Source organism: Malaclemys terrapin, chromosome 7, assembly GCF_027887155.1.
Source record: "Malaclemys terrapin pileata isolate rMalTer1 chromosome 7, rMalTer1.hap1, whole genome shotgun sequence".
Taxonomy (NCBI): Eukaryota; Metazoa; Chordata; order Testudines; family Emydidae; genus Malaclemys; species Malaclemys terrapin.
The window spans coordinates 127150241-127164478 of NC_071511.1; the positions used below are offsets into that span (position 1 = coordinate 127150241).

Here is a 14238-nt window from a genome sequence, read left to right on the forward strand (position 1 = left end):
GGGCTTTAGCACCACCCCGGGAAAGCCAAGGCCCTGCCCCGCTGCCCAGTGCTCCCCCCCACCCCCCCTGGAGCCAGCCAGCGTGGGGCACCCAGATCCCAGCGCCAGCAGGCAGAGCTGGGCCAGGACACGAGAACCTGGTGCCAAGGCCGGGGTCTCTGAACGGGGCTCCAGGGCACGGGACCCCGCCCCAGGCCGGACAGTCACTGCTCCTGGGCCCCTTTTTTCCAGGACTCTGGGCCTGTCCTGGGCCCCTCCCCTGCTCAAACCTGGGAAGGGCTGGGGGGTATAAACCCCTGGGGGTCACCCTCCCTGAGCTGGGGGATGACGGGAGGGATGGGCAGGCCCGGCCCCAGCTCACCTCACAGAGCCACACACAGCAGGGCAGGTTTGGCAACGTGGTTTATTTGCCAAGGCCCCGCGGGGGCGGCGCGGGGGAGGACACAGCAAGGCACGAGGGCAGCAGCAGCAGCAACGCGGCCAGGGCTGTCCACACCCCCCCCCGCCCCCCCCAGCCGGGCCAAGCCCTGGGCTCCCTGCACCAGCATCAGGAGTGACGGCTACTGCTCCCAGCAGAACCGACACCAGAGACAAGCAGTAGTGGGGAAGGGGGGAGTCCCGTGTGCAGCTCCGCTGGTGGCCCCCATCCTGCCCGCTGCCCCATGAGCCCAGCCCTGGCTCCCCCCACCTCACACTGCTGATGTCCTTCAGCCCCTGCTCTTCTAGCCCTCTAGGGCTGCAGCCCAGCCCTGCCCCTGCCCTGCGGCCCCCCAGACACCGGCACTCACCAGGCTGCAGCAGGCCCCAGTGCTCACTAGGGCTGAAGGGAGACTGTTGAAGGGACAGCGTGAGCGCGGGCGGTGCAGACTCACAGCGCCCCCGGAGCCCTTCAGCGCTCACAGCCTTGACCCAACCCTGTGCCAAGGCACTGACAGGCAATAGAGACCGGACAGCCCCCCCAAGTCTCGCTGTCCAGGGCACGGCTGAGAGGAGCCGTGGGCCTGCTCAGGCCAGATGCCCCTGGGAGAGCTGAGGGGGAGGCACGGGCCATGGGGCCAGGACACCCACAGCAAGGGAAGGGGGGAGCCTTGCCCTGCCCCCAGCATCAGAACAAGGGGCAGGGAGATACCAGCTCCCTGCCACGGCCACATCCCACTAGCGAAGTCAGGCCTGTGTCAGCACCCTGCTGGGGAGGGGCACTATTCCCGCTGAGCTTGGGGGGCACCGACTGGGCACTACCCCCCTGCCCGTCATGCCTGGCTTTGGGGAAGCAGGTGCAGCAGCTCCCAGCTGCATCCCCTGCTAACCACGGGCTCCAAGGCCCTGGCAGATTGCCCCCTCCACTGCCCCACACAGCCCAGCAGCAGGGCTGGCTGCAGGGGCTGGGCCCAGGTGTCTGTATGGAGGGTCCCAAGGCAGTGAGCAGAGCCCCAGAGAAGGGGGTCTCCTGTCTCCCCCTGGGCGGGGGGCAGCACTCAGAGCCCCCAGGACCCGGGCACTCGGAGGAAGTGCTGTAACCAGCAGGAGGGACACAGCCAGCCATGGCTCTGCCAACACCCCTACCCGGCCTGGCTGGGCACCGCAGCTCCTGCCCCGCAGGCTCTTGGAGGCCAGGCCGGCCAGCGGCAGTGGAGTCCCGTGGCGGAGGGTCACGCTGGGAGGTTGTGTGCGGACTTGGAGGCACTTTGAGCTCTCTGGATCACGGCCGGGCACTTCTCCCGCCGCAGCAGCTTGTTGTTCTCAAAGAAGCCTTCGCTGCGGGGCACCCCATGGGAGCCGTCGGGGAAGGTCAGGAGCCCTGGGGGAGGGAAGAGCAGGGAGTCACGGGGAAGGGAGCTGCACACACCAGGGAGGAGCAGGGTGGTGGGAGAGCGGGGCAGCAGGGGCCAAGGGGGGAACAGGGGTTGTGCTGGAGAGCAGGGCTGCCTGCCCGGCTCTGCCCAGGCCGTTCGTCCCGCTGCTCTTGCTGGGAGGGGCTGTGGCTGCTCGCCAGGGCTGCCTGGGACTCACCGAAGCCGTCCACACGCCCGCTCTTGAACTCGCCCTCGAAGGTCATTGAGTCGTAGCGCGTGAAAACTCCGACGCCATTGAACTTCCCCTGCACAAACTCCCCCTCGTACCTGCGCAGACAGACAGCCCCGCAGCGTCAGGCTCCCCGCCCACCCACCTGCACCCCGCAGCGTCAGATTCCCCGTCCACGCCCCGCAGCGTCAGGCTCCCCGCCCACCCGCCTGCACCCCGCAGCGTCAGGCTCCCCGCCCACCCACCTGCACCCGCAGCATCAGATTCCCCGTCCACGCCCCGCAGCGTCAGGCTCCCCGCCCACGCCCTCCCGCACCCCGCAGCGTCAGATTCCCCGTCCACGCCCCGCAGCGTCAGGCTCCCCGCCCACCCGCCTGCACCCCGCAGCGTCAGATTCCCCGTCCACGCCCCGCAGCGTCAGGCTCCCCGCCCACCCACCTGCACCCGCAGCATCAGATTCCCCGTCCACGCCCCGCAGCGTCAGGCTCCCCGCCCACGCCCTCCCGCACCCCGCAGCGTCAGATTCCCCGTCCACGCCCCGCAGCGTCAGGCTCCCCGCCCACCCGCCTGCACCCCGCAGCGTCAGATTCCCCGTCCACGCCCCGCAGCGTCAGGCTCCCCGCCCACCCGCCTGCACCCCGCAGCGTCAGGTTCCCCACCCACGCCCCGCAGCGTCAGGCTCCCCGCCCACGCCCTCCCACACCCTGCAGCGTCAGGCTCCCTGCCCTCCCCACAGCATCAGGCACCCCACCCGCCCGCCCGCGCCCTGCAGCGTCAAGCTCCCTGCCCGCGCCCGCCCGCGCCCTCCCGCACCCCACAGCGTCAGGCTCCCTGCCCTTCCCGCAGCGTCAGGGTCTCCACAGGCACCCCGCCACGTGAGACTCCCCGCCCACGCCCCACAGCGCCAGGTGTGGGGTAAACAAGAGCAGAGAGGAGAGGGTCTCCGTGGGGTGGGAGGGCACAGACACACGACTCAGCACCAGCACCCCTCAGCCATCCCCAGTCCCCACGGACGAGAAAGGCCAGTTGCCCCAGCTCCCCAGGGTAGCCCCAGCAAGGCGCCGTACCCACCTGGAGCCATCGGAGAAGGTGAGCACTCCGCAGCCATGGAACAGCCCGTTCTCAAAGTGACCCAGGTAGGTGCTGCCATCCGCAAATGTTAGCTGGCCAACGCCGTGCCTGCGGCCTAGGCAACAAGAGCGGGCGGCGTCACCAGCACCCACAGCCTGGGGAAGGGGCCCCAGTGCCCAACCGAGGGAGAGGTGCAGGGTTGGGCAGGGCACTGCTGGGGGTCGCAGATGGGAAAACCCAGAGCTAAGCTGGCCCAGCTGGGGAGCTCAGGTTGCTGGGGCTCAGTGGGGCCCATGCCCCACACCGAGCCTGGAACCCCGGCACTCATGGCCGCTCTGCTGGCTGCCGGTGCCCAGGGACACGCAGGGGAGAGCCCGAGAGATCCAGGGGAAGGCAGCTTGTCCTCACGGCTGGGCTCTGCGCCGTCAGCTCCACAGGCCAATGGGGCAGGAGGGTTTGGACTTAGCAGCCTCTCCCACCCCCCAGGCCAATCCACACGTGGGGAAGGCATCTGCCACCCACCCGGACACAGGAGGGTCAAGGGAGAGGAGGAGGGGAGCACAGGGTAGTCCCGACAGGGCACATTCATGGTCCACGCTGGCAGGAAGCTGCCGGGTGCCGGGGCAGACGTCCCCAAACGCAGGTTGCTCCAGGGCTGCTGCCAGCTTTCCCTGTGCCAGGGCAGGGCTGCCTGGGCTGGCCCGTGCAGCTCAGGAATCCCCAGGCCCGAGCCGGTGGGGGGAGAGGTCACGGCCTGCTCTCATCCAGAGGGGCTGGGACCCCGGGGCAGTGTGTGGCAGTGCTGCTCAGCAGCCGGGTGAGAGGTGCTGCCTAGACAGACCCGGCTCCCCAGAGAGGGCAGCCCCCACACCGCCAGGGACAGGGCTCCCTGGCAGCCAGGGGTCCTCTTCCCCAGTGTAATGGGCTGAGGCCAAGGGGGAAGGCAGGAGATCAGGCTGCCCTGTCCCAGGAGTTGGGGAGCGGGGGAAGGCCCGTGGAGGGCAGGGGCAGATGCTGTCTGGGGAGAACCTGGGTTCCTGATTCTTTAAGGGCCTGGCACTGGAAGCCTTGTCACGTAGGGAGGGGCAGGCTCCCCTCTCCCAGCCAGCCGGCCCTGCCCTGGGAAGGAGGGCACCATACAACCTGTGGGACGGATTGGAGCAGGTGCCTCTCCCCGCCCTGCCCGCAGAAGAGGCTAGCAGGCGGTGCCCAGCACAGATGCCAGGGGCTGTTTGCAGCCCGTCTGGGTGGAGCCAGGGGAGGGTAATGGAATGGGCCAGCTGGGAGGCACAGCCAGTCCATGGCGCTGCACCCTGCTCACCTTCCTTCCACTCCCCGCAGTACTCCTCCCCGCTTGAGTAGGTGAAGGAGCCCTTGGTCAAGGTCATGGTGCCAGCTCCGGGGCGGGCGAGACGACACCTGTAAGGAAGGGGCAGGTGAGAACACCCAGCAGGCACTGGGGGTAAGACACCCAGGGCTGGGAGCCTTCTGGATGTGCAGGGCCCATGCCATGTGGTTTGCCATTGTTCTGAGGCCTCACCCTGCCCCCAGTGCCCTGCTGCGGGAAGCTCTCCCTCTGCCCAAAGCATGCCCGCGTTCCACGCCCAGTGCAAGCTCCTTGGCCTCTCCCTCAAGGCTCTGCCTAGCACCGGCCGGCACTTCCCCATTCCCTTTGGATCGCCTCCCACTCCCAGTGCCTCTCTGAGGCCTGTCTAGGCCTGACCTGCCAGGGGATGCCCTCTATGCACACTGCTAGTCAGGAGCTGGCTGGGGGCTGAGCCCTCTTGGGCCAGCAGCCCCTCCAGCTGACTTGACATTGAATCCTCCAGGACCACGCTGCAGCCCCACAGACGGCCTGGCAGCTGCCTAGACGGGGGGAGGAATGAGCCCTGGAACCGTACCGACCTCCATGCCCTGAGCAGACAAGGCACCTGCGCAGGCAGGCAGGCTAAGGAGCTCCCTGCAGGTAAAGATGGCAGCTCCGGATTGGGAGCTGAGGAGGACAGGACTTCCTGCTCCGAGTTAGAGACTAACCCGTCGCTGGATTCCGCAGAGCAAACAACTCTGCTCAAAGCTGAGCTGCTGCGTACTAAGGGATGGGGGAAGGTGTACGCCACGTCGCTCTCTGTGCACGGCTGAGCGAGCGTGAGCCGGGACTGCCCAGCATTTCAGGGTCAGCTCTCTGCTGGCTTTACAGTTTAAATGACTCAGGAGTTGACTGTCGTAGGCCGGTCGCCTGATCCATGTTTCCAGAACCTCAAAATACCTGGGGACCTGCTGACTGCCTGGACAGACTCTTGGATTTGGGGCCTGCAATGTCTGCAGTGGGTAGGCTCTCATTTGCATAAGGGGGACCTAATCAAGCCCTTTTGGTGATTCTGTGATCTCGGGTGAGGATTTACTGAGGGGCTTCCAAAGGGGAGAAGGCAGCCAGGCCACCCTTTGCTTGCCTGGCCTTGCCGCTCCTGTCCAGCAGTCTCTGGCCACCTGATGCCATCATGCCCGGAGAGAGGATTGTGTTTCCCCCACCCTCCCAGCTGGCCAAGGAAGGGTAGGAGTTTAGCCACAGACAGCCGCTAAGCTTTGACACCTGCCAGCAAGTAACCTCTAGGAGCCAGCAAGACCTTCCGAGTCAGTGCTAAAAGCACTGGGTATTACCCCAGCCCAGCTTCCGGCGGCGGAACCAACCGAGAGTCACAACCACCATCCTTCGGGGTTTGCTCTTCTCTTCCAACTTACCAGCAGAGGGCTGCTGCTACCCCCCTTCGTGCACGTAGGGTTTAAGCTCCAGCACATGGCTGGTAGCGAGCACACCAGCATGCAGTGGGGCTGGGCCCCAGAGAAGTTAGGTGAGAGTGGCACCTGTACAACAGCTCTCAAACTCCTGACTGCCCTAGGGGAAACAGCCTCCTTGCCCAGGAGATCGCACGCATATCTCCTGGGTTAGGCGCTGTATGTTTAATCCTGAGAAATCACGTGGTTTTCACCTACATTTGTCACTTGAATTGTAAACGAAACGTCCCAACAGAACTCCAACCAACACGGCTTGTTACACGGAACCGTGCGCGGATTTGGCTGGGGGGTGATTTTGGCCCTCCCTGAATCACTATTCAACAGGAATAAAGCTATCGACTGGCACCGAGATTCATAACGCTGCTCCCTTGGGGCGGACGGCTATGCAGGATGGCTGCCTTCCCACAGTATCACACCGAGCTTAGAGGGAATTGTTGGATTAAATAACCCGGATCGTTGCTTGCTACTAACCCACTTTCTCAATGTGACTTGTCCATGCTTTTTGCTGAATTTAGTAAATAAAATACATGAACTGGAGACCTGCCTAGTTTGCTTCTTTCTTCGCCAGATGTCAGGTTCTGGACCTGCAAAGTCCCAAGGTAAAGAAGAGGAAACTGTGCCCCACCTAGTGGTGGTCCATAGAACTGCCCCATAACCCTCCCCTAAATGACAGGTTTCAGGGTAGCAGCCGTGTTAGTCTGTATCCGCAAAAAGAAGAACAGGAGTACTTGTGGCACCTTAGAGACCAACAAATTTATTAGAGCATAAGCTTTCGTGGGCTACAACCCACTTCTCTGGATGCATAAATGGCACCTGCACAGGGACACAGCTGGGTTTTGAGGGAAAAACTGACGTCTGTATTAACAGATCCTGTCAGTAGCAATGTAGAACCAACCATTGGGGCCCAGCCAGCCAAGCTGCCAGCTGACCAGTTCTAGACTCCTCCCGCCCCAGTGGAGAGTCACCTCGAGCGCGGAGAGGCAGGATGTTTGCACACCGCCAGGGTATAACAAAGGCCAGGTGAATCAGGTGCTGAATACAGGCCTGGGGAGAGCCAGGCAAACACCTTCTGTGAAAGGCTGGATTTGACTAGGAACTCCATGGCCACTGGGGTATCAGCCAGTTCCTCAAGGCCCGGGATCATGCACTGGGAGAGGAAGGCTGGAAGGCCCTGTCAGTCCTTGCATTAGAGATTGCGTTCACCAGTTCAACTCTGCGCTTCACATGGTCACAAGGCTAACCTTGGCCAGATGGCCTGACATGTCCACACCAGGGACTGTCACATCAGTTAACCCTTTGTGGTTCCCCAGTGTAGAGATGGGTTGTGGGAGGCTGAGGGATTTGCTACTCGCCAGATGGCTCAGGGAGCAGGACCCAGCCACCTTCTGGGTGTTCCTGATCCTCGCTCAATAAGGCTGAGGCTGTGTCCTAGACTGCTGCTTGGAGAATCTTGCAGAGACTGCCCTGGAGGAGGAGTCCGACGTCTTGCCCAACTCAGGCCTTGGTCAGACTATGGGTCCTGTCCCTGGAGGTGCCCTGAGCCGGGATCAGAGCGGACTCCAGGAAATGCCCACAGGGGAGACGGGAGTTTGAGAGCTGGGGACCGGTGACCACCCCAGGACAGAAGATCCCTGCTCCTCAGCTAGCAGTGACCAGTCCGTGTGCTCAGTTCAGGTTGCTGTTGCCTGTGGCTTTTGTTTCATCAGCCCAGAGTCAAAGCCCAATAGGGCTGCACCTCCATGAAATAGTGGAGAGGCGTCTCATTCGAAGGGCGAGGAGCCCTGCTCTGTCCGCGCCAACGGTGGAGCTCTGGGTTCGGCTTGCTGCTCCCTCAAGGCACAGGGCTACTGCTGAGTATCACAGGCCACCTCCCATCCCTAGCTAATGAAGTCCTCTGATGGGGGGGGAAGGGTAGGCAGGGGACACTCTCTGGCCCGGACAATGAAATCACAGCTGCTGAGGTAGGCTGTCCCACTGACTCCCCAGCACTGACACCTGTTGTGGTTCTGTACCAGTAACTATCAAATCCCCTGCCAGGGCTGTGCCGGCAGCACTCCCGCTTCCCAGCGGAGGGAGGGAGAAATCTTGCTGCCATGGAGCTCAGGCTGCCAAGGTGGGGAGGGGGCATGAGGTGCCCGGATAGTTCTGGAGGGTGCCACATGAGCAGCAGTGGTGCCCCCTGCCTTCCCAGTGCGCCTCTGCTCTGCCCTACAGGGCCCCAGTAGGGGTGAGAGGACAAGGGGGCTAATCAGTGACCATTGTGGTGGTGGGTCTCCAATAACCCAACAATTCATTCCTCACAAGGGCCATTGGACTGAGAGCTCGGTGTGCCAAGCCCCTCTACTCAGACTTCAACCAGCCAGTGAGACTGAGGACCTGGCCTCCCAGGCCGGGGGGGGGGGGGGGGGAAGCTTCCAGCACCAGAGTCCCCTCTTCCTACCCCAGCTCCTCCCAGCAGCGCAATTGGAAATGCAGATTCAAAAGGAGCCACGTGGGAGAACCAGGTCCTCCTGGGGATTCGTTGGGTCAGGCCCTTGGACATAACCATGCCCACATGGAGATCACTGAGAGAGGAGCAGAGATTTGCTGGGGTCACGCTGGCCTCCAGCGAACGGAGAGAGGGTCGAACTCAGTTTTCCAGCTCAGAGGTCAGTGAGTCTGTAAGTCCCAGCTGCACTTTACCCTGGACTTCACTCTGCTCATTTCCGTGAAAGGGGGGGGGGGGGAAGAGGACACTGCCAGGTTGCCAGGAGAGGTGTCACAAATCCACATACAGCCCAAGGAGCACGCTGGTAGTGTGAGAACCACGTGGACGGCTTTAGTCCTCCCCCGCGTTTCTCAGTTCCCCAGATGTTGTTCTAGTGCCCAAAGCCTAGGAAGGGAAACTGCCGGCTCTATTCAGAGGGCAGCAGCAGTGGTGAAAAATCAGAACCTGTTTCCCTGGTCCCCCAGCTTGGGCAGGCGCCGCAGTTTGACTCACAGGCACGTTGGGATTTGAATGTCTTGCCTCCACAGCCTCCACTCCATCTCATTTTCCCCTTTAGTTACTCACCAACCCCCAATTCCAATCACCAGGATACAAGAAGTGCCACCAGCCTTCTAGTTCAATTTGCAAAACCAAGAGCCAACACCCAAAGAGGCTGAGAGTTTAATCAGCATTTCCATTCAAATCCAGGCTCAGCCGCTCATTTGGAAAAAGCTGTTCCTGGGAGAACCATGATGAGCTTGTAATGGCCAAGAGAAGCCAGAGATGCACCCGCAGCACAGCACTAGCCTGGTGTGCAGCTCCCACGAGCCATGCTTCCCTGTACACACGCTGCCCCTCTCACGGACCAGCCAACGGTTCAAGCTGCAGGCCTTACACTGCAAGCTAAGAGAAAGGGGAAGAGGGAACGTACCAGCATCACGCTCTGGGACGGGGATGGGCTGCTCCCTCTGAGAGAGAGGATGCTCGCTTGCTTACCTCCATGGAAGCTGAGAGCCAGAGAGCTCCTCAGCCTGCTAGCAGGATGTATTGTTGAGAAGGACCAAAGCGAGACTGCAGGGGCTTCTTGTCGAGAAGATAGATGGCCCTTAGTCAGTGCCAAGCTGGTAAATGAACTGAATGCTCTCTGCTGAGGTCATTAACAGCCAGTGCTCGGGCTCCCAGAGCCCACATCAGCCTGGAGGAGAGGCCTGGGAGGGGTGGGGACGGGACACAGAGAAGCACTGGTTTGGATGGCTTCATAGGGAGATGCACAGAATCCAGGCACCAGAAATCACAAATCTGGGAGAGAGGAAGTAATGGAGGAAAGAGAAATGGAGCTGCCTGGGGACCATGGATTGTCCTGCCTCCCACAGAAAGGGGCGTACACCTCTAGTAACAATTCCACCAAGATGTGAGTGCAGGTCAAAACCTGCCATGTGGCACATAATCTACACTGTGTGTGCATGCCAGTCCTTGTCTAATGCAATGGTTCTCAACCAGGAGTCCAGGGCCCACTGGGGGACCGCGAGCAGGGCCAGCATTAGACTTGCTGGGACTCAGGGCAGAAAGCCGAAGCCCCACCGCCTGGGGCTGAAGCCAAAGCCTTAGCTTCACAGGTGTGGGGTGGACGGGCCATGGAATTTGCATAGCATGCTGGGGAGGCCTCAGAAAGAAAAAGGTTGAGAACCCCTGGTGTAATGGATGCAACAGTCCTTCCAGCAGCAATCTGCCCCCACTACAACAGGCCTCGAGATACCCCAAGCTGTCCTATGCAAGACGCGAAAGCGCCACTAGAACTCAGCCAGCAACTCAGAGCAAGCCACCCCCCTTGAATCGGCACCCGACCCTCACCCCAGCCAATGAGCCGAGCCAGGCCGCAGGAGAGATCCATGTGAACTGACCCGAGGTGCCCCTTGCTAGGAATGACCTCATCTGCCAGCCATGGAGGCTGAATGTATGCACCCCCCATGAGCTTCCAGAAAAGTGTCCCTCAGGTGACCCCACACAAATCACCCCCTGCAGCCCCCACTCCTGAACCCCATGCCTCCACCACCTGCAGCCCCAACCCCACACTCCTGTATCCTACTCCCCCACCCCACCCCTCCACCACCTGCACCCCCAACCCCACACTCCTGTACCCTACTCCCCCACCCCACCCTTCCCCCACCTGCACCCCAACCCCACTCCTGTACCCTACTCCCCCACCCCACCCCTCCACCACCTGCACCCCCAACCCCACTCCTGTACCCTACTCCCCCACCCCTCCCCTCCCCCCCAACCCCACACTCCTGTACCCTACTCCCCCACCCACCCCCACCTGCACCCCCAACCCCACACTCCTGTACCCTACTCCCCCACCCCTCCCCTCCCCCCCAACCCCACACTCCTGTACCCTACTCCCCCACCCCACCCCTCTACCCCCTCGCACCACCCCCTGTACCCTACTCCCCCACCCACCCCCACCTGCACCCCCAACCCCACACTCCTGTACCCTACTCCCCCACCCCTCCCCTCCCCCCCAACCCCACACTCCTGTACCCTACTCCCCCACCCCTCCCCTCCCCCCCAACCCCACACTCCTGTACCCTACTCCCCCACCCACCCCCACCTGCACCCCCAACCCCACACTCCTGTACCCTACTCCCCCACCCCTCCCCTCCCCCCCAACCCCACACTCCTGTACCCTACTCCCCCACCCACCCCCACCTGCACCCCCAACCCCACACTCCTGTACCCTACTCCCCCACCCCACCCCTCTACCCCCTCACACCACCCCCTGTACCCTACTCCCCCAGACACCCCGGGCCGGCGATACCGGGGGTGGGGCCCTCACCTGGACTCCGCGTTTCACCACCGGCGCCGTTCCCCACTGGGGGTCCTGGTCCCCATCGACGGCCGCCAGCGCCGCGGACCGCCCGGCTTCCCCCACACCCGGCCCCCCAGCCCCACCCCAGCAACTTGGGCAGCGACACTAGACCCCATCTCCACGTGTCATTGGCTGTTACCATGACAACGCGTAGCAACACGGCTTCCCATTGGCCAGATTCGCAGGGTCTGTCACCAGTCGCCATCTTTATGAGGGGCAAAGATTCTACCCAAGAGTCGTCATTGCTGTGAGCGGCTAGAGACACCCCCACCCTGATCTCGCCATGTTTGTGCGGGGCCAGCCGCAGTACTCCTAGGGCGGCCATGTTTGTGCGGGGCCAGCCGCAGTACTCCTAGGGCGGCCATGTTTGTGCGGGGCGAGGGACTCCCTGACTTGGCCAACTGCCTTCCCCCCTCTTTCAAGGGGCTGCGGCAGGGGGTTCTGGCTGGGGGTGCGGGCTCTGAGGTGGGGTCGAGGATGAGGGGTTTGGGGTGTGGGAGGGGCTCAGGGCTGGGAGTTGGGGTAGAAGGCGCAGGCTCTGGGAGGGAGTTTGGGTGTGGGAGGGGCTCAGGGCTGGAGCAGGAGATTGGGGTGCGGGAGGCGTTTTGGGGTGCAGGGTCCCAGTGGCGCTTGCTGCGGCTCCCAGAAAGCAGCCGCCAGGTCCCTACGGCCCCTAGGCACATGAGTGGCCAGGGAGGCTCCACATGCTGCCCTTGTGCCCACAGGTGCAGCCCCCCGCAGCTCCCACTGGTCACAGTTCCCGGCCAATGGGGGCTGCAGAGCCAGCACTTGGGCGGGGGCAGTGCGCGGAGCCTCCCTGGCTGCCCATCCGCCTAGGGGCTTCAGGGACCTGCTGGTCACTTCCGGGATCCGTGCGGAGCCAGGGCAAGCAGGGAGCCTGCTTTAGCCCCGGGTCCCTGCTATACCCCTGACCGGACTTTTAATGGTCCAGTCAGCAGGGCTGACTGGAGCTGCCAGGGTCCCTTTTCGACAGGGTATTCCAGTGGAAAACTGGATGTCTGGCAACCCTAGCCCCGATCCCCCGGCCCAGCCTTCTGCCCGGTCCCCAGCCATGGCCCTGTCCCCTCTGAGCCTGGTCCCCAGCCAGGCCCTGGCCCCCCACCCAGCCTCCTGTCTGGTCCCCAGCCCTTTCCCCTCAGAGCCTGGTCCCCAGCCATGGCCCTGGCCTCCTGGTCCAGCTTCCTGCCCAGTCCCCAGCCACAGCCCCTGCACCCCAGGGTGCCAGGACCCACATGCTTTTCAGACCAGATGCACAGGTTAGCGTCTTTGGAAGGACTGCTGCCTATGAGCCCAGAGAGAGATGCTAGGGCATCGTGCGATTGGCCAGTGCGGTTCCCTCTGGGCAGCTGCCCATGTCCCTGATGTCCCTTTCCAAAATGCCTTCCTGCTTGTGTCTGGACGAGCAGTTGTGGCTAAGGCAGCAGTGGCATTGGGTACCCTCTGGGAACACTGGCAGAACTGGCACAGCTACACATACTGGCCAGTTGTTTATGTGCAGGCGCTGCTCCCTTTAGCCATGTCACCCGCTCCAAAACCATCAGTCAGACTTCCTGGGCTGAACATCCCATGGCATGCATGAGTGACTGGGTTTCCCTGTATGGGGGCGGAAGGGCGGGAAAGGCCAAGGCCTGCACTTGTGACCATGATAAAGAATCTCAGAGTCACTTCCTTCTAACACTGAACAAGGAACTTTATTAGAGTGAGGGAAACAGTACTAGCCCTAAAGCCACTCTGTCTGTCCCAGAGAGCTCCTGTCCAGAACCTTCCCCAGCCTCCTACCGGCCTGCCTCCCTGCTACAAGTTAAAGAAACAGCATGCATAGCCTTACAGGACTGCACATGCTTTAGGCTGGTACCAGCCTTTCCCCCAGAGAGCTGGGGTCTGGGGGGGGGGGGGGGATACAGTGTCCTTAGAGCCCGTGGTCTGTAGTTCAGGAGAGGTCACAAGTGGGGAGCATCTGCATGAGGGAGGCCTGGTGCTTCCTGTTTGAAAACACGGGTACAGGTGCAGTAGGATAGAAGAAGTCACAGGAGTGGAGTGGAGGGAGGGTGACGTTGACTCAGGGGAACTAGAGTCCCTGCCTATGGATGGATCATCCTTACCTCTCTCCAGCTATTCAGCCAACCTGCCAGATGCTTTAGCTTTAGCTGAGTCTCCTTGCATTAGTACTTGTGGCACCTTAGAGACTAACAAATTTATTAGAGCATAAGCTTTCGTGGACTACAGCCCACTTCTTCGGATGCATATGCTCTAATAAATTTGTTAGTCCTTGCATTAGGAGATCCACTTGACAGACAAAAACATAAATGATGCAATGAGTAGGAGGAGCTTAGAGAAAGGGCGTGGCCAGTGCAGTAAGTGGGAGGAGTTTAAAGAAGAGACTGGTCAGTGCAGTGAAGGGGAGATTGGGGGAAGCACAGGTTTAGTCAGTGAGTGAGAGAGGTTTAGGGAGAGGGTGTTGGTGCCTCCTGGGAGGGGGCTAGAAAGGGGAGTAGTCATTGTAGTCAGTGGGAGGAGTTTAGGGAAGGGGCGTGGCCAGCACACTGAGGAGGAATAGGCGCGGAGAGCACCTGACTGATTCCGGGGACGTGGCCAGGGCAGCCAGTGGGAGGGGTTTAGGGAAGGGGCGTGGCCAACACTCCAAAGAGGAGGAATAGGCGCGGAGCGCACCGTGTCTGGTTCCGGGGGCGTGGCCAGGGCAGCCAGTGGGAGGGGGTTAAGGAAGGGGCGTGGCCAACACTCCAAAGAGGAGGAATAGGCGCGGAGCGCACCGTGTCTGGTTCCGGGGCGTGGCCAGGGCAGCCAGTGGGAGGGGTTTAGGGAAGGGGCGTGGCCAGCACTCCAAAGAGGAGGAGTAGGAGCGGAGCGCACCGTGTCTGGTTCCGGGGGCGTGGCCAGGGCAGCCAGTGGGAGGGGTGTAGGGAAGGGGCGTGGCCAGCACTCAAAGAGCAGGAGTAGGCGCGGAGCGCACCTTGTCCGGTTCCGGGGGCGTGGCCAG

At 62.2% G+C, this 14238-nt stretch overlaps 1 protein-coding gene across 3 annotated transcripts; it reads right to left on the reverse strand.

The window, feature by feature from the left end:
• Positions 1 to 501: 501 nt before the first annotated feature.
• MORN4 (MORN repeat containing 4) lies at positions 502 to 11283 on the reverse strand. Of its 3 annotated transcripts, none has more exons than XM_054035234.1 (5): positions 11187 to 11283; positions 4415 to 4512; positions 3094 to 3208; positions 2011 to 2120; positions 502 to 1798 (listed from the first exon to the last, which is right to left on the reverse strand). In XM_054035234.1, the coding sequence occupies exons 2-5, from the start codon at positions 4479 to 4481 to the stop codon at positions 1650 to 1652; spliced, it is 441 nt and encodes a 146-aa protein (XP_053891209.1). In that variant the 5' UTR covers positions 4482 to 4512; positions 11187 to 11283; the 3' UTR covers positions 502 to 1649. The 3 variants fall into 3 exon arrangements, with proteins under 3 accessions (XP_053891209.1, XP_053891211.1, XP_053891210.1); XM_054035236.1 differs by lacking the exon at positions 11187 to 11283 and adding an exon at positions 9350 to 9540; XM_054035235.1 differs by lacking the exon at positions 11187 to 11283 and adding an exon at positions 4999 to 6374.
• Positions 11284 to 14238: the final 2955 nt, after the last annotated feature.